The sequence below is a fragment of the Hyla sarda genome, chromosome 1 (assembly GCF_029499605.1).
Source record: "Hyla sarda isolate aHylSar1 chromosome 1, aHylSar1.hap1, whole genome shotgun sequence".
Lineage (NCBI taxonomy): Eukaryota > Metazoa > Chordata > Amphibia > Anura > Hylidae > Hyla > Hyla sarda.
This window is the reverse complement of record NC_079189.1, coordinates 166,704,239-166,724,111: the sequence shown is the minus strand read 5'-3', so window position 1 is coordinate 166,724,111 and position 19,873 is coordinate 166,704,239. Positions and strand designations below refer to the sequence as shown.

Below are 19,873 nucleotides of genomic sequence, written 5' to 3'. Positions count from 1 at the left end.
TCCGCCCGATCTTGGGAATGGGAATCCATGTCTCACCTTGAAATGGAGTTGGTAGTCACACATGTGCTCTGCTGCTCCACTTATTGGGGGAGATTTATCAAAACCAGAGTAGGGGAAAAGTGGAGAAGTTGCCCATAGAAATCAACTAGATGGCTTCTTTCATTTTTTAGACGCCTTTTAAAAATCTAAGAAGCAATCTGATTGGTTGCTATAGGCAACTTTTACTCTTCACAGATTTTGATAAATCTCCCTCATTGTCTATGGAGCAGTATGTTGCACTCGGCTATCTCTTGCAGCTCCATTGGCAATGACTAGAGCTGCGGCATGCATGCGACTTGGAGCTCCATTAAAAGGCAAGACTTAGGTCTTCATTCTTGAGATCGGGTGGGGGATTTCAGTAGTCAGACCCCTAAAATCAGACACTTATCCCATATCCTGTGAAAAAAAAAGAATTAGTATTTTGAGAATTAATAATCCTTTAAATATGTACAAGGGTTAAATGAGGTTCAGAAGAAGTCTTATTAATGAAAAGCTATGCACAAGAACAAAAGAAAAAAGTTCAGGGGTTAAGAGCAATAGCAGAAAATTGTTTTATTCAAAGAGTAGCAGATATATGGAACAAATTTACGGTGAATGTTTTTTTTTTTTTTTTAAGAAAATCATTAATTTAAAGATAAATAATAAATATAATATAAGGGTAGATTACATGAAGGTTGGCACTGTCATTAGGGAATACAATTGCCTTGGCAGGCCTTGTACTTGGCCTGCAAGAAGGCTTTAGATAGATGGTTCCTGTCAAAGTAAAATACACAAGGTTTCTAGGACACAACATTTCCAAGCAGAACATTGCCCAGAGCATCACATTGGCCGACATTTATCATTGTCTTTAGACTGTTATTTGTGTCTAAAAAAGTGCAAGCAGGGTTTTTTGCGCCTCTTTTTGCACATTTCCGCAGATTTTGAGTTGCAATCCACTGAATTTGGCAATAGACATGATATGGAAGGGATTTATCATTGCCCCTTTTTGTAAAAAGGAGCAAAAAAAGGCGCAAAGCCACTGAAAAGTCTCTAAAACGACACCAGCCCAGACATGGTGTAGCTTTTTGGTGTATGTGTAGACAGAAATTTCAGAAAATGTGACCTGCACAAAATGTATCAAAGCTCTTTTACCTTTTAATAAATTTGGTGCTCCTACACATTATCAGCACACAAAAAAAAAAGGTGTAAAAAATGCTTCGCTTGCACTGCAATGATAAATGTGGGCCATTGTCTCTACCCCTGGTAAGGGTGCATTAACCCCTTCACGACCACGGACGTAAATGTACGTCCTGACTTGGCGGGACTTCCCGCACCAGGACGTACATATACGTCCTGTGTATGACCGCGAGCATCGGAACGGTGTTTGCGTCATACACGGCAGGTTCTGGCTGCTAGCAGCAGCCGGGGCCCCCCCCTGTAATGGCCGACATGTCCGCCATTAACCCCTCAGATGCCGTGATCGGTACAGATCACGGCATCTGTGGCATTGTGGTACTTTGATTGGATGATCGGATCGCCCGCAGCGCTGCCTCGGCAATCCGATCATCCAGCATGATGGCCGGAGGTCCCCTCACCTGGCTCCGGCCATCTCCTGGGGTCTTCTGCTCTGGTCTGAGATCGAGCAGACCAGAGCAGAAGAGCTCCGATAATACTGAGCAGTTCTGTGTCCTATGCATAGCACTGCACAGTATTATCAATCAAAGGATTGCTATAGATAGTCCCCTATGGGGACATAAAAAGTGTAAAAAAAAAAGTTGAAAAATGTAAAAAAAAAAAAAAAAAAAGAAAAGTGAAAAATTCCCTCCCCCAATTTAAATGAAAATTGTCCGTTTTTCCCATTTTACCCCCGAAAAGCATAAAATATTTTTTTAATAAACATATTTGGTATCGCCGCATGAGTAACTGTCCGAACTATCAATATATAATGTTAATGATCCCGTACGGTGAATGGCGTAAACGTAAAAAATAAAAAAAAAGTCAAAAAATGCTGCTTTTTTGGTCACATTTTATTAAAAACATTTTTTATCAAAAATGATCTAAAAGTTTTATATATGCAAATGTGGTATCTGAAAAAAAGTAAAAAAATGAGCCCTCATACCGCCCTATATACAGAAAAATGAAAAAGTTATAGGTGGTCAAAATACGCGATTTTTAGATGACTGATTTTGTACAAAAAGTTTTCGTTTTTTTTTTAAGCGGTACAAAAATATAAAAGTATCTAGCCATGGGTATCATTTTAATCGTATTGACCCACAGAATAAAGAACACATGTCATTTTTACCGTAAATTGTACAGTGTGAAAACGAACCCCTCCAAAAGGTGCAAATTTTTGGTTTTGATTAAAATTTCCTCCTTAAAATTTTTTTTGGGGGGGTTCGCCGTACATTTTATGGTAAAATGAGAGGTTTCATTACAAAGTACAATTGGTCACGCAAAAAACAAGCCCTTATATGGGTCTGTAGATGGAAATATTAAAAGAGTTATGGATTTTAGAAGGTGAGGAGGAAAAAACGAAAACGCAAAAATAAAAATTGGCCTGGTCCTCAAGGTGAAAATGGACTTGGTCAATAAGGGGTTAAAGGGGTATTCCACTGGAAAACATTTTTTTTTTCCAGAAAGTTAAACAGATTTGTAAATTACTTCTATATAAAAATCTTAATCCTTCCCGTACTTATCAGCTGCTGTATACTACAGAGGAAGTTCTTTTATTTTTGAATTTCAATTTCCTTTCTGTCTGACCACAGTGCTCTCTCACACCTCTGAACATTTTAGGAACTGTCCAGAGTAGAAGCAAATCCCCGTTGTAAACCTTTCCTGCTCTGGAAAGTTCCTAAAATGGACAGAGGTGTCAGTAGAGAGCACTGTGGTCAGACAGAAAGGAAATTCAAAAAGATATGAACTTCCTCTGTAGTATACAGCAGCTGATAAGTACTGGAAGGATTAAGATTTTTTAATAGAAGTCATTTACAAATCTATTTAACTTTCTGGCACCAGTTGATTTAAAAAAATATATGTTTTCCAGGGGAGTACCCCTTTAACACTACATTTTGAGCCTCCAATGGCTTTTGGCCAAATGTAAAACTGTGGTCCGAAAGGCGGATACAGTTAGAAAATCACTACACCCGAGTCACTAGCTGACTCAGCCCTGCTCATTCAACTGAATGGGATCCGGCAAAGATACAGCAGGAGCAGTTTTTGAAACTTCCAGTTGGATCTGGCTGCCGGAGCCTGAAAACGTGGGGGGAATGCACCCTAAGAAATACAAGTTATCTATAAACACAATTAGCAACAAATTCTGTGAACAATCTGCAACACAAGTTAATGCTGCAGATTTTAAAGTGGTTCTGTTAGATGATTGTTAATACGTAAATGAGGCTCAAGTGCCCAGGGGGTGTTTGCCAACACTGCAAGAGTCCAGGGTTACTGCTACCCTACATGGTCAATAAGAGGCTATGGGTTGGCTTACTCTGGGCTCTTGCCAAGGGGAACGCCCTTGAGCCTCATTTACATATTAACAAAACAGGCTGCCGACAGGTCTGCTTAAAAAAAACAATGCCACAACCGAAATTTCGTGTGGATAATCTATACAGCCCTAATCTTGAAATTTACCACAAAAAATAACAGTCTCTAGAGTCACTGTAGTTTAATGCACACTAGACACATATGCTCTAGAACTTCCGCACAGAAATTGACAGAGCAAATCTTAAAAGGGGATATTCCAGGAATTTTTTTTATTTGACTATGCAACAGGGGCTGTAAAGTTAGTGTAGTTCATAATATAGTGTCTGTACCTGTGTGTGACAGTTTTCTCACAATTATTCTGTGATTTTCACTCCAATATTTATTTTTATCAGCATGCAAAATGACTGTTGTCTCGGATTTTTCCCAGCTTGCAATGCGGCTGAGACCTGACTCACTAGTCAGCTGATGACAGGGAGTCTGTGGTAGAGCAATGGTCAGCACTATCTGAAAAGGTGGTGGGGCATGAGGAAAAAAAGTAATGCAATATAATGAAGGAGGTCCCAACACTCACCGATGCAAGCAATTGATATTTTATTGTATATCCAAGTCAAAGGACGCGTTTCGGCACTTAGCCTTCCTCTGCTGAGGAAGGCTAAGTGCTGAAACGCATCCTGTGACTTGGATATACAATAAAATATGAATTGCTTGCATCGGTGAGTGCTGGGACCTCCTTCATTATATTGATGACAGGGAGTCTGTCTGCTTCAAAGGGTGGAGTGATCACTTTGTGGGAGAGAGATCAATCTGCAACTAATGCAACAGCTGTAGGCACCCTGATTGAAAACCACAGGTCTTTTGATGGATGCAGCTCATTTATGTTTCAATGGGTGGGGTGATTGATGTGTGGGAGGGAGGAAAATGGAATCGTGGGATTTGTAGTAAAAAAAAAAAAAAAGAAAAGTCAAACAGGAAATAACAGTTCACAAAAAGTTAGCTACAGTATTATGGTAATCTCACAACATAGCCATTTAGCCCCAAGACAAGCGCAGATCCTTCCTAAGCATGTCCATTACTGTCTGCCAGGTACGTACTAAAATCACCTTATGCTGGATAACCCCTTTAAATATGGGAAACTATTAGGCTGGTTAATATTAAACAAAGTCTTTAACACTCTATATTTGTAAAAACGCCATAATATATCAAACACCAGCGTCTGTTTATTGTTCCATATATGTACAAACTCAAAATTTTCCTTTTCTCTATCCAAATGACACAATGCACACACAGGTCTCTAGAAAGGACTATTCACCTGAGGATTGCTGAAGTAAAGCTCGTAAACATCTCTACTGACAAGAAGCGCGCACTTTGGGGAGCACAGCAGATGTGCGAGGTGACAGACAGAAACTCATTAGCTATGCCTTAAATGGGGGCTTTAAAATGTCAAATACATTTATTGTATGTGTTGTAGTGTAATGAGATTCAGATTAATACCAACAACGAGAACGACAGACCTTTATTATCCCATTTATCAAGTAAACTATGAACGACATAGAAAACAAAGAATTTCTCTCATGAAATATATTTATGTCATTTAGTCATGCGGGGAAAGTGGTTGCCTGCATGAGAGATAAACAGGATAGGGGACCTCCTGAGAGGTTCCCCTTTATGGCAGAGGATAAAAAGTGAGTGCGAGTGGGAAGGGATTTATCGTGAACATTTAAATAAACACTATACCAGTAGTCTTCAACCTGCGGACCTCCAGATGTTGCAAAACTACAACTCCCAGCAAGCCCGGACAGCCGTTGGCTGTCCGGGCATGCTGGGAGTTGTAGTTTTGCAAAATCTGGTGGTCCGCAGGTTGAAGACCACTGCAATAGACAATAGCAGTATGGTATGTATCGGTGTACAATGGATTGTGCAGGCAGGGGAAACCCCTCTCTACACTCACTAGTTGAGCCTCCTTTCACACAGCTTTGGTGCAGATTTGTATGAAGTTTTTGGAGCCACAGCTTTTGATCCATAAATTGTGGATAGTAAGGGCATGTTCACAAAACTGATTATTATGTAGATTTCAAAAAGGAATTTTGCCCCTAAACTTTGTTCTATTATTTTCAATAGGAAACCATTGTACAGTGATCTCTCAACATACAATAGTTTCAACATACAATGGTCTTTTCTGGATCATTGAAACTTGAAACCAGACTCAACATACATTGGTATGGAATCTGCGAAACGTGTCAATGGCTGGAAGAGCCGACCAATCAGAATGGACATTCACTGGTAAATCCCCTGTATTCCTAAAGCTGTGTGGTAGCGCCCCCTACAGTACAGGGAGGTATTACATGTTCTGTACTCTTTACCTGTACCAGGGTTAGCTGCTCCTTTGGACACCAGGTGAGGGCGGCTCCATTTTACTTTATTAGGACATTGCGTGTACTGTACCGGACCCTGAAGAAGCTCCTGTCCTCTACATAAACCAGTTTTTCCCAACGAGGGTGCCTCCAGCTGTTGCAAAACTACAACTCCCAGCATGCCCAGACATCCTGATACACCACGTTATAACCCTTAAGGACCAAGCCCATTTTCACCTTAAAGGAGTAGTCCATTGGTGAACAACTTATCCCCTATTCTAAGGATAGGGGATAAGTTGCATATCGCGGGTGGTCCGACCGCTGGGGCCACCCGCGATCTCCTGTACGGGGCCCCGTCAGCCCGCGGGAAGGGGGCGTGTCGACCTCCGCACGAAGCGGCGGCCAACACGCCCCCTCAATACAACTCTATGGCAGAGCCGGAGCGCTGCCTTCTGCAATCTCCGGCTCGGTGCTTGGTGCGGTAGTCGACACCCGCTATCTGGCCGGAGAGCCTGGCCCCCGTACAGATTGCAGGGGGCCCCAGCGGTCAGACCCCCGTGATCTCACACTTATCCCCTATCCTTAGGATAGGGGAAAAGTTTTTCACCACTGGACTACCCCTTTAACCCCTTAAGGACCGGGGGTTTTTCAGTTTTTGCATTTTCGTTTTTTGCTCCTTGCCTTTAAAAAAAATCATAACTCTTTCAATTTTGCACCTAAAAATCCATATGATGGCTTATTTTTTGCGCCACCAATTCTACTTTGTAATGACGTGAGTCATTTTGCCCAAAAATCTACGGTGAAACGGAAAAAAAAAAATCATTGTGCGACAAAATTGAAAAAAAAAATGCCGTTTTGTAACTTTTGGGGGCTTCCGTTTCTATGTAGTACATTTTTCGGTAAAAATGACACCTTATCTTTATTCTGTAGGTCCATACGATTAAAATGATACCCTACTTATATAGGTTTGATTTTGTTGGACTTCTGGAAAAAATCATAACTACATGCAGGAAAATTAATACGTTTAACCCGATAACGACCACGGACGAGTATAGACGTCCAGGTTGGCAGGCGTTCCCGCACCTGGACGTCTATACTCGTCCATTCTTCTCGTGGGTGCTGCCCAGTGCACCCACGAGATCGCGGCAGGGTCCCGGCTGTATCACACAGCCGGGACCCTGCTGCACTGCCAGGACCGAAGTAAACTTCGGTCCCGGCAGTTTTAACCCTTACAGCCGCGGTCGGAAGTGACCGCGGGCTGTAAGTGTTATGACAGAGGGAGGGGGCTCCCTCTGTCACTCCTGCAGCACCCCGCATCGCGATCGCGGGGTGCTGCGTGTAATACGCGGCTGGCCGGGACCTGCCGCACTGCCGGGAGTGAAGTTCACTTCACTCCCGGCAGTTTAACCCTTACAGTCGCGGTCAGAAGTGACCGCGCGCTGTAAGGAGTTCTGACAGAGGGAGGGGGCTCCCTCTGTCTCTCCTGCAGCACCCCGCAGCGCGATCGCGTGGTGCTGCTGCATACCTGGGCTGCCGGGGGTCCTACAAAGACCCCCAGGTCTGCCCTGGGTATTGCCTGTCCCTGATATGCTGCCTGCTAGTGAAAACTGGCAGGCAGCATATAACTGCAATGCTTTGGAATACTAAGTATTCAAAAGCATTAAAAAGTGTAAAAATAAATAAATAAATAAAATAAAAGTGTAAAAAGAAATAAAAATGTAATAAAAGTGTTAAAAAAAATATATATTAAAAATACATTTATTAAATTAATCTAATAAAAAAAAAAGCATAATGTGTAGGATCGCATTGGCGGACATCCGCAGCATGTAATATGCTGCGGATGTCCGCCACGTGATCCTACACATTATGCAGCAGTCACGGTAATGAGCTCGCTGCTGCGGCTGGGTAGCTTTGTGCGTCCAGTCATAGCGGCGGATTTTCCGCCAGCAGTCATGAGCGGACACACTGAGCTACCCAGCCGCAGCAGTAATGGATATATTCGCCATGAGCGGGTGCTTATTCCCACAACATGGCGGATATATCCATCAGGAGCCTTAACTGTCACAGACAGACGCGTTATACTGCCAGGCAGCCAGCCAATAACTTGTAGGGGTGCGGTATATAAATGGGGTCACTTGTGGGGGTACTGTTCTGCCCTGAAAGCCAGATGGCGCTCCTCTCCTTCTGAGTCCTACCACGCGGCCAAGGAACCATATATGGCCAAAGCGGGAGTATTTCCGAACATGGGACAAGCAGCTAAATAAAATATAGGATGCATTTCTTTCAATATCAGAAGTGATGTACAAAAAATATGCCCCCCAAATGATGCATTTGTGAAAAATTGCAATTTTCGAATTTTTAACACTGACTTTGTAATAATTCCTGCCAAAAAACTATGGTGTTAAAATACTCACTGTACCCCCTAGCGAATACCTTGAGGGGTCTAGTTTTTAAAATGGGGTCATTTGGGGGGGTGTTCCTATGTTCTACTACCTTTTAATTTCTGCAAACCTTGCATAGCACATAAAAAAAGATGTACTTTTCAAATTTTCTAAATTTTCAAAATTTCAAGTTAAATTGTTAGGGTTCTAACTAATTTAAAATGTTAATTAAAAACTAAAAAATGACGTCAAAATAAAGTAGACATCTGAAAGTATAAGTTTCATGAACTATTTGGTCAGTATGTATAAATATATCCAACCTATTAGTGTTAAAATAGCAAAAAATCTTAATTTTTTGTAAAAATGTCATGATTTTTTGCATTGTAAAAAAAAACTACAAATGATATCGGCTTACTTTTACTATGTACATGAAGGACAACTTGTGACAAAAAAACAATGTCAGAATTATCGTGATTGGCAAAACGTTACCAGAGTTATTCTCTAATAAAGACAGACATCCCCGATTTGAAAAAACAGGCCTGGTCTTTCAGGGGCGTACAGGTTTATTTGCATTGGTCCTTAAGGGGTTAAAATTGTCATCTTCTGACCCCTATAACTTTTTTATTTTTCCGTGTATGGGGCGGTATGAGGGCTCATTTTTTGCGCCGTGATCTGAAGTTTTTAACTGTATCATTTTTGTATTGATAGGACTTATTGATCGGTTTTTATTCATTTTTAAATGATATAAAAAGTAACCAAAAATGCACTATTTTGGACTTTGGAATTTTTTTGCGCGCACGCCATTGACCGAGCGGTTTAATTAATGATATATTTTTATAATTCGGACATTTCCGCATGCGGTGATACCATATATGTTTATTTTTATTTACACAGTTTTTTTTTTTATTGGAAAAGGGGGGTGATTCAAACTTTTAATAGGGGAGGAGTTAAATGATCTTTATTCACTTTTTTTTTTTTTCATTTTTTTTTTGCAGTGTTATAGGTCCCATAGGGACCTATAACACTGCACACACTGATCATCATTGATCACTGGTTTCTCATAAGAAACCAGTGATCGACGATTCTGCCGCATGACTGCTTATGCCTGGATCTCAGGCACTGAGCAGTCATTCGGCGATCGGACAGCGAGGAGGCAGGTAGGGGCCCTCCCGCTGTCCTGTAAGCTGTTCGGGATGCCGCGATTAGCCGCGGCTATCCCGAACAGCCCGACTGAGCTAGCCGGCAACTTTCACTTTCGCTTTTAGCCGCGATCGGCGCTGCGCGCTATTAGAGGCGGGTCCCGGCTTCACTATGACGCCGAGCCCGCCGTGATATGACGCGGGGTTACTGTGCAACCCCGCGTTATATTGGGAGAGCAGTACCAAGGACGTACCGGTACGTCATTGGTCCTTAAGGGGTTAAGGAGCAGAGCATTTTTTGCACATCTGACCACTGTCACTTTAAGCATTAATAACTCTGGGATGCTTTTACTTTTCATTGTGATTCAGAGATTGTTTTTCGTGACATATTCTACTTTAACATAGTGGTAAAGTTTTGCCAATATTTGCATCATTTCTTGGTGAAAAATTCCAAAATTTCATGAAAAATTTTAAAATGTTGCATTTTTCTAACTTTGAAGCTCTCCGCTTGTAAGGAAAATGGATATACAAAATAAATTATATATTGATTCACATATATAATATGTCTACTTTATGTTGGCATCATAAAGTTGACATGTTTTTACTTTTGGAAGACATCAGAGGGCTTCAAATTTCAGCAGCAATTTTCCAATTTTTCACAAAGTTTTCAAAATCAGAATTTTTCAGGGACCAGTTCAGTGGGTTTGAAGGGCCTTCATATTAGAAATACCCCATAAATGACCCAGGGATGGATGGTCAGACCCCTGCGATCAGACACCTATCCCCTATCCTTTGGATGAGGGAAACATTTTCCTAAACTGAACTATCCTTTTAATGTAAGTGACCAGTGTTTGTAAAGCTGTTTCCCCCACAATAACCCAGTACTGTATATTGAGTTTAGAGTGGGTGAACAGCCTGTAAGTGTCCTTTCAATAATAGTTCCAAGAGCAGTGGCAAAGATGCTCAATATAAGAAAACGTACCTACCTCCTGCTACTCACTATAGGGCAGATAGACCATATTTACTATACAACCTTATAAAGTTTGTGGCATGTTCAGCAATGTTAACAGAGACTTTGGAGCCTGTGCTCCGCAACAAGCTGGATCAAGCAGCAAACCCGGAGTGAAGCACACAGCAGCGTGCTTCTCTTGGCTATAACAAGCGAAAGTTAAGGGGGTGGTCTCAGAACTGGGAACCCCACCAATCAAAAAAACAACAAAACAAAAAAAAAAAAACAGGTCACACAGAAATAAACAGTTATAGGTTGCAGTAATGTATTAAAGCTCCCATTGATTTTAAAGGGACCCTTCTATTCGGAAATGCTCAGAAAAGCGACTTCACTTTTTATTAAGTGCTAAAAAAAAGAAAAAACTGTAAAAATTGCACAGAAAGAAAGTGGAATTTTTTTTTTATTAAACTATGCGATTGTTCTGATGCATATCAACACAGGTTTTTCCTTTGAGAACATGCCCTAAAAAGGTGAATCTGAGCTTTTTATTGTAATGTTGTCCCATGAGCAGATGTAAATGTATTCCCTATTCCCTATAAAAATCCTTTAAGGGTCTATTCACATGTACAGTATTCTGCGCAGATTTGATGAGCAGAATTTCAAGCGGTGTTCAGTTTACATTGAAATCTGCAGCAGAAAACCCTGGGCATCAAATCTGTACAGAATACTGAACGTGTGAATAAACCATAAAGGAGAACTGTGGCGTAAATTTTTAAGTCCCCCTGTGCCTGGGCTGCAAAAACATAAAAAGGCGGGACATCATGATAGGCAGAACGCACTGTCATGTGAAGATCTTGGGCCCCGCCTTCTCCCTGCTGCTCGGGCTACTTACATGACGCTCAGCCTATCACCTGCCGAGGCGGGACATAGCTACGGGCGGTGATATGCTGCCTGCACTGTGACGTTTCAAGCCTAAGAAGCCAGCAGAGCCGGAGGAATGGGACGCAGACATCTCTGCAACGGGGGAACGTAGGAAGGGGAGGTACAGTTTGTTTTTTTATGTTTTTGCAGCCCGGGCACAAAAATACTTAAAATATTTACACCGCGGTTCTCCTTTATGGTCTATTCACACGTACAGTATTCTGTGCAGATTTGATGTGCAGGATTTTCTGCTGCAGATTTCAATGTAAACTGAACACAGCTAGAAGTCCTGCGCATCAAATCTGCGCAGAATACTGTACGTGTGAAAAGACCCTTAAGGGGCTATTCCCAGGTACAGTATCCTGTGCAGATTTTACATGCAGGATTTTATCCTGCAGATTTCAATATAAACTGAATACAGCTTTAAATCCTGCGCAGGATACTGTACGTGTGAATATATCCTAAATGTTTAGTAATAAAAACACGAAAACTGTTTTGATTACTTAGTTATTTTACAAATTATTAACAATAAGTTACTCACCTTGGTCTCGAAGGACCTCAGTTTCTACACTCGCCATTTCACTGCTTCTAAAAACACAAAGCAGTTATATATATATTCAATTATTTGTTTCCTTACAATAGCTATCAAAAAGAAAATTATAACAATTATGACAGTTTATTACTTAAAAAATCTAATATAACATATTTCCAATATTAGACAAACGTACCATAAAATAAAAACCTATTACTATTTAGCCTTTTTGCTCAAGGCAATATAATAACAACTCACAACAATCTCTAATTTGGGGATAAGCCCTTTAAGATACCGTAAACCATTATAGTGGACCTCATATACGAAAACGGCTTTTCTTGTTGTTACACTAGACTCTCCCGATGCCTCCTGCGGTCTGCCTTCAGCATCAGCAAGTGCACTGAGCTGGGAGACATCCAAAGCGAGCGCTGCCTTAGAAAATGCACCGAGTGCACATAGGACAGGACAGATGGAGGGTGCATGCGCTGAGGACCTGAGTGTAAATCACACAGCAGTTCCAGCGCTGACGTGAAATAGATTGGGGGCCCTGAGGTATTGCAAACCATTGGCCACACCTATCCAACTGTTGCAGAATCCCAAGAAAAACCATTTTTATGAAGATCAATACTCTAAAAGGTACGGCTGCTTTACAATTATAAACAATCTTTAGCATAAAGGGACCCTGTCACTAAGTTTTACCCTATAACCCAAATGGTGACACATCGAATATAATATAATGTATCCTACCATGCCTGGATGTTTGCTGGCACCTCTTAAAATGTGGAGAAAACAACATTTCTAAATGTCACATGCAATATGTAAATGGAGCTTGAGAAGTCCCCAGGAGGTGGCTTGCTGAAGTAGTCACGGCACACATGCCGGTGATCACGCCTAGTCAGGCTCTAATCACACCTATCCAGACAAGACTGACCGCCTAGCTGTGCGCAATGGCATCAGGCCCTGACTGAGCTGCTTATTCATATCTAGATAGGTTTTATGTACAGCCCACTACTTCAGCAAAGCTGCATGCCCAACTGACTACTTGAGCCTCATTTACATACTGTGTGTGACATTTACAAAAGTGGTTTTCTACACATTTACGGACGTGCCAGCACACATCCAGGCTAGGATACATGATATTAACCTCTCTTATGTGTCGCCACTTGTTATATAGGGTAAAACTTAATGACAGGTTCCCTTTAAGGGGCTAAAAAGTCATGACAGTTGAGCTTTAAAAGGAAGGGTCATCACGCAGCAGATGCGCCGACGGGCTCCCGTCTGTGGCTGTGTAGCTCTGTGTGTCTGCTCGTAGTGGCAAATTTCCCTCCGCATGAAATCCGCCGCTATGAGAGGATACACATAGCTACCCGGACAGACGGGAGCACACTCTGAAGTCCCTCTGTGACTGCCGTAAGCGCATCCGCAGGAGGCCCAAGTGAGGAAGCTGCAGTGGTGACGTCAGCATGCTCCTGGAGTGCAGCCAGTGCGCCAACTCTGCTGTCCGAAAAAGAGGGATAATGGGTGAATGGAGCAACGGAACGGGGACCGGTAGGTATCATTATCATCAGTGTCACCAGCCCTACAAGCCTGTACCAACAGGTTAGTGCAGGCGACACCGATGACAGATTCCATTTTCAACCTGAGATAGCTGGAGCAGTTTGCTAATGAGGAGTGGGCCAAGATACCTGTAGACAAGTGCAGAGTTACAGAAATCACTTGATAACAGTGCCTGACTCAATTGGCTGTGCAACAAAATATTAAGTTCAGGGTACCATCATCTTTGTCCAGGCCAGTTTATCCCCTTCCCTCTTTGGCGATTTTTTCATTTTTGCACTTTTGTTTTTTCCTCCTCACCTAAAAATCATAACACTTTAAATTTTCCACCTAAAAATCCATATGAGGGCTTGATCTTTGGGCCAACAAACTTTTCAATACCAGAAAAAAAAAATTTGCGGGGCAACAAGCCATTTTGTAATTTTTAGCGGCTTCCGTTTCTACGCAGTTCAGTTTTCGCTAAAAATTGCACCTTATATTTATTCTCTAGGTCCATTTGGTCGCAAGGATTCTCAATTTATATAGGTTTGATTTTATTTCACTACTAAAAAAAATTATAACTACATGCACCAAAATTAATACGTTGAAAAATGTATTTTTTTAATTTTTCTGTGCCGTGATCTTTAACCTCTTCAGGACCGGGGGCGTATCCATACCGCTAGGCGGTTGGGGACCGGAGCCGGATGCCTGCTGAAATCGTTCAGCAGGCATCCCGGCATATCGCCCAGGGGGGTCATTATGCCCCCCCATGTCGGCGATGGCCGCAGATCGCTGGACAATTCAGTCCAGCGATCTGCGGCGATTCCGGGTCAATCGGGTCTCCAGTGACCCGGTGACCCGGAATTACTGGCTGATCGGGGCCGTCTCTGACGGCCCCGAACAGCCATAGCCTGCAGGGGTGAGGTGGCACTGGTGCCACCTCATGATCGCCCTGATTCGTCGGCCGGATTACCGGCCGACCAATCAGGGCACCTGCTGCGGGTATCACTCCCGCAACCCGCTCCACCCCTCTTCCGGAGGACGTGAGCAGGTGCAGGACGTGCACCCCGGGTGCTGGGGACCCCGATCCCCGGCGTCAATGTTGGGATCGGGGCCCCAGGAGCAGCAGCGGCGGCGGCGACGAGGGACTGACCTGTGTGCCGGCAGCAGCAGGAGGTGAGTGACAGCCTCCTGCTGTTGCTTAGCAACAGCTCCCAGCATGCAAAAAGGGCATGCTGGGAGCTGTAGTTATGCAACAGCAGGAGGCAGACCACCACAACTCCCAGCATTCCCTTATGGGCATGCTGGGACTTATGGTTTTGCAACAGCTGGAGGCACATTTTTTCTATGGAAAAGTGCACCTTCAGCTGTTGTATAACTACAACTCCCAGCTTGCACAAACAGCTAAAGTGCATGCTGGGAGTTGTAGTGGTGCATCTGCTGGTTGCATAACTACAACTCCCAGCATTCCCGTTGGCTGTCGGTGACTGCTGAGAGTTGTAGTTTTGCAACAGCTGAAGGCACACTGGTTGTGAAACTCAAAGTTGTTTTTTTTTACCTAATTCAGTGTTTCACGACCGGTGTGCCTCCAGCTGTTGCAAACTCCAACTCTCAGCAGTCAATGTACACCATGCACCGTACATGCTGGGAGTTGTAGTTTTGCAACAGCTGGAGGCACACTGGTTGTGAAACACTGAGTTAGGTCACAAACTCAGTGATACATAACCAGTGTGCCTACAGCTGTTTCAAAACTAAAACTCTTAGCATGTACAGTCTGTCAGCGCATGCTGGGAGTTGTAGTTTTGCAACTGCTGGATGTTACCCCCCCCCAATGTGAATGTACAGGGTACACTCACATGGGCGGAGGTTTACAGCAAATAACTGGCTGCAAGTTTGAGCTGCGGCAAATATTCTGTCGCAGCTGAAACTGCCAGCGAGAAACTACTGTGAACCCCCGCCCGTGTGACTGTACACTAAAAACACTACACTAACAAAAAATTAAAAAAAAAGTAAGAAACACTACATATACACATACCCCTACACAGCCCCCCTCCCCAATAAAAATGAAAAACGTCTGGTACGCCACTGTTTCCAAAACGGAGCCTCCAGCTGTTGCAAAACAACAACTCCCAGTATTGTCGGACAGCCGTTGACTGTCCAGGCATGCTGGGAGTTTTGCAACAGCTGGAGGCACCCTGTTTGGGAATCACTGGCGTAGAATTCCCCTATGTCCACCCCTATGCAAGTCCCTAATTTAGGCCTCAAATGCCCATGGCGCTCTCACTTTGGAGCCCTGTCGTATTTCAAGGCAACAGTTTAGGGCCACATATGGGGTATCGCCGTACTCGGGAGAAATTGTGTTACAAATTTTGGGGGGTATTTTCTGCATTTACCCTTTATAAAAATGTAAAATTTTTGGGAAAACATGCATTTTAGGTATTTTTTTTTTTTTTTTTACATATGCAAAAGTCGTGAAACACCTGTGGGGTATAAAGGTTCACTTAACCCCTTGTTACGTTCCCCGAGGGGTCTAGTTTCCAAAATGGTATGCCATGTGTTTTTTTTTTTTTTTTGCTGTCCTGGCACCATAGGGGCTTCCTAAATGCGGCATGCCCCCAGAGCAAAATTTGCTTTCAAAAAGCCAAATGTGACTCCTTCTCTTCTGAGACCTGTAATGCGCCAGCAGAGCACTTTTCACCCCCAAATTGCATGTTTTCTGAATCGGGAGAAATTGGGCTTCAGATATTTAGGGGTATTTTCTGCTATTACCCTTTTTAAAAATGTAAAATTTTTGGGAAAACAAGCATTTTAGGTAAAAATTATTATTATTTTTTTACATTTGCAAAAGTCGTGAAACACCTGTGGGGTATAAAGGCTCACTTTATCCCATGTTACATTCCCCGAGGGGTCTAGGTTCCAAAATGGTATGCCAAGTGTTTTTTTTTTTTTTTTTTTTTTTTTTTTTTTATGCTGTTCTGGCACAATAAGGGCTTCCTAAATGCAACATGCCCCCCAAAAACCATTTCAGAAAAACGTACTCTCCAAAATCCCCTTGTCGCTCCTTCCATTCTGAGCCCTCTACTGCGCCCGCCAAACACTTTACATAGACATATGAGGTATGTGCTTACTTGAGAGAAATTGGGCTACAAATACAAGTACAAATTTTCTCCTTTTACCCCTTGTAAAAATTTAAAAATTGGGTCTACAAGAACATGCAAGTGTAAAAAATGAAGATAGGGAATTTTCTCCTTCATTTTGCTGCTATTCCTGTGAAACACCTAAAGGGTTAAAACGCTGACTGAATGTCATTTTGAATACTTTGGGGGGTGTAGTTTTTATAATGGGGTCATTTATGGGGTATTTCTAATATGAAGACCCTTCAAATCCACTTCAAACCTGAACTGGTCCCTGAAAAATATCGAGTTTGAAAATTTTGTGAAAAATCGGAAAATTGCTGCTGAACTTTGAAGCCCTCTGGTGTCTACCAAAAGTAAAAACTCATCAATTTTATGATGCAAACATAAAGTAGACATATTGTATATGTGAACCAAAATAAAAATGTATTCGTAATATCCATTTTCCTTACAACCAGAAAGCTTCAAAGTTAGAAAAATGCAAAATTTTCAAATTTTTCATAAAATTTACGGATTTTTCACCAAGAAAGGATGCAAGTATCGACAAAAATTTACCACTATGTTAAAGTAGAATATGTCACGAAAAAACAGTCTCGGAATCAGAATGATAAGTAAAAGCATTCCAGAGTTATTAATGTTTAAAGTGACAGTGGTCAGATGTGCAAAAAACGCTCCGGTCCTTAAGGCCAAAATGGGTTTGGTCCTGAAGGGGTTAATTGGTACAATTTCTGTTTTGATCGGACTTTTTGATAATTTTTTAATGGTATAAAAAGTGAACAAAAATACGCTATTTTGGACTTTGGAATTATTTTATGTGTGTGCCATTGACTGTGCGGTTTAATTAACAATATATTTTTATAGTTCGGACATTTACTCACGTGGCGATACCACATGTTTATTTACACAGTGTTTTTTTTTAACCACTTAAGGTCTCATAGCGGGTCGGCACGAACCGTGGCTAATGGCTAACGGCACCGGAGCCGAGGCAACGGAGCCGTTTCGAGGTCTTCCGTGCTGAAGACGCCCAGGAGGCCAGAGGAAGCGGGGAAGGCGCAAAACGGCTCCGTTGCCTCGTGTTTGCCCAGCGCTGCCGCGGCATTTTTTCGTTCTGCTCTGCCCGCCCACCTTTATGGAATGGATGCCATATGAAGAAGTGAATTTTTAGAGGTGAGTGCATTGCGGCCTATTTTTGTCCCAATTGTCCCAACTATTAAAATATAACATTATATATCCCATACGGTCAATCGCGTAAAATGTAAATGCACCCCTCCCCCAATATTGTATATATATTTAAAAATTTTTTTTTACATATTTGATATTGCTGTGTGGGTAACTGTCTGAACTAAAATAAAATGTTAGTGATCCTGTACAGCAGCCGGCATAAATGTTATAAAATTGCTGCTTTTTGGTCACATCACATCCTAGAAACTGTTTTAATATGGCCATTGTACATACCGTATATACTCGAATATAAGCCGAGGCCCCTAATTTCACCCCAAAAACCCATTAAAAGCTATTGGCCCACATTTATCATGGTAAGTGTAAGTGAAGCATTTTTATACACCTTTTATTTGTGTGCAGGTAATGTGTAGGATCACCAAATTTATTAAATGGTCGCAGAGCATGTGATAAATTTTGTGCAGGTCACATCTTCGGAAATTTCTCTCTATACATACACCAAAAAGCTACACTAGGTCTGGGCTGGTGTAGATTTGCACCTTTTAGGCCGACTTACACCTTTTTTTTTTGCGCCATTTTACAAAGGCCTTTTTGCGCACTTCATAAAATCACGTCTACAGACTACTCAAAATATAAGAGTGTAAAAACATCTGGAAGAAGCAAAAACGTCTAGCTACAAAAGTCGCACATTTTTGAAAGATGCGCCAAATGTACGGGGAAAAAAAGTGTGTAAACACTATAGTAAATGTGGGCCATTGACTCGACTATAAGCCTAGGGTGGGAAATACATCATCCCCCCCATGTCATCATCAAGACCCCCGTCATCATCCAGACCCCCGTCATCATCCAGACCCCCCTTCATCATCACCCTGTCATCATCACCTCCCCCTTCATCATCACTGCCTGTCAATCCCTCAGTGGTCTTCAACCTGCGGACCTCCAGATGTTGCAAAACTACAACTCCCAGCATGCCCGGACAGCCATCTGGAGGTCCGCAGGTTGAAGACCACTGCGGCCTTCGTCATCATCCAGACCCCTCCTTTAGTTTTCTACTCACCTCCCCTCGGTGGGAAGGAAGGGTGAGCTGATGCGGGCCATCAATGCTGCAGGGAGCGTCTGGTGGGGAGGGTTAGTCGTTCCGGGCTGTCCATTTTCACCGAGAGACCCTCTTCTCTGCTCCGGGCCTGGCCCCGGACTAGTGACGTTGCCTTGAAGACGACGCACAGACCCGGACAAGCTCACCAGTCCTTCCCACCGAGGGGAGGCGAGTAGAAAACTAAAAAAAAGGGGGGGGGGGGGGGTCTGGAGAGATGACGAAGGCCGCAGTGGTCTTCAACCTGCGGACATCCAGATGTTGCAAAACTACAACACCCAGCATGTCCAGGACATGCTGGGAGTTGTAGTTTTGCAACATCTGGAGGTCCGCAGGTTGAAGACTACTGAGAAGGGATTGACAGGCGGAGAATTCACTCGAGTATAAACCGAGGGGGGCGTCTTCAGCACGAAAAAACGTGCTGAAAAACTCTGCTTATATGCGAGTATATACGGTACATTATCAAGTAAAATCAGTTAAGCCCTGTTTTTTTCCCGATTAATTGATGAAATTATTGACAACTAATCGATTATTCAAATAATCGTTAGCTGCAGCCCTACTTCAAAACTCATGAAATTTTGCCCAAAGTTAGAGCCCTGTCCTATGTATAACCTGTTGTAACATAAAGGTCACAGGTCACACAGCCATCTTGGTTTCCGTAGAAAGCTTTTGCACAATTTTCAAATATCAGCTTCTCTGCAACCACTAAAGATACAGATGTATAAACTGTTGTATGTGGTGACACCATGGTCAAGATTATTATTGGTTTATTTCAAGTCAATTGGTCACATTGATTGGCCGCCATCTTGGATTGGGCAATATTCTGCATAGCTTTCTCTGAAATTGCTTGCCACAAAAATGTGAAAATTAACACACATGTTCGCGATTACTTTCTGTATCACAACTGATCACATGGTTAGGCAGCTATCTTGGATTGCGCAATATTTTGCAAACATAGTTTACTGGTCAGAACAATGTGAAAATTACCATGCAAGCTCATGAGCAGTTTCTCTACCACAGCTGATCATGTGGTTTGACAGCCACAATGGATTGCCCAAAATTCTGCATTCATAGTTTTCTCTGAAATTGCTAGTCTGAACAATGTGAAAATTAGCACACGTCTGTGATCACTTTCTGTAGCACAATTGATCACAAGTTTG

General features: G+C 42.5%; 1 protein-coding gene across 5 annotated transcripts in view; it reads right to left on the bottom strand.

The window, feature by feature from the left end:
• The window catches only part of SCLT1 (sodium channel and clathrin linker 1), a 304,861-nt gene that overhangs the window by 276,136 nt on the left and 8,852 nt on the right, over positions 1-19,873 (bottom strand). For all 5 annotated transcript variants that reach the window (XR_008890865.1, XR_008890864.1, XM_056563484.1 and 2 more), the window contains exon 2: positions 11,784-11,830. Coding sequence is in view for 3 of the 5 variants with exons in the window: in XM_056563484.1 (XP_056419459.1) it covers positions 11,784-11,830 (47 nt within the window). In the remaining 2 variants the exon portion in view is untranslated. The remainder of the gene's footprint in view (positions 1-11,783; positions 11,831-19,873) is intronic.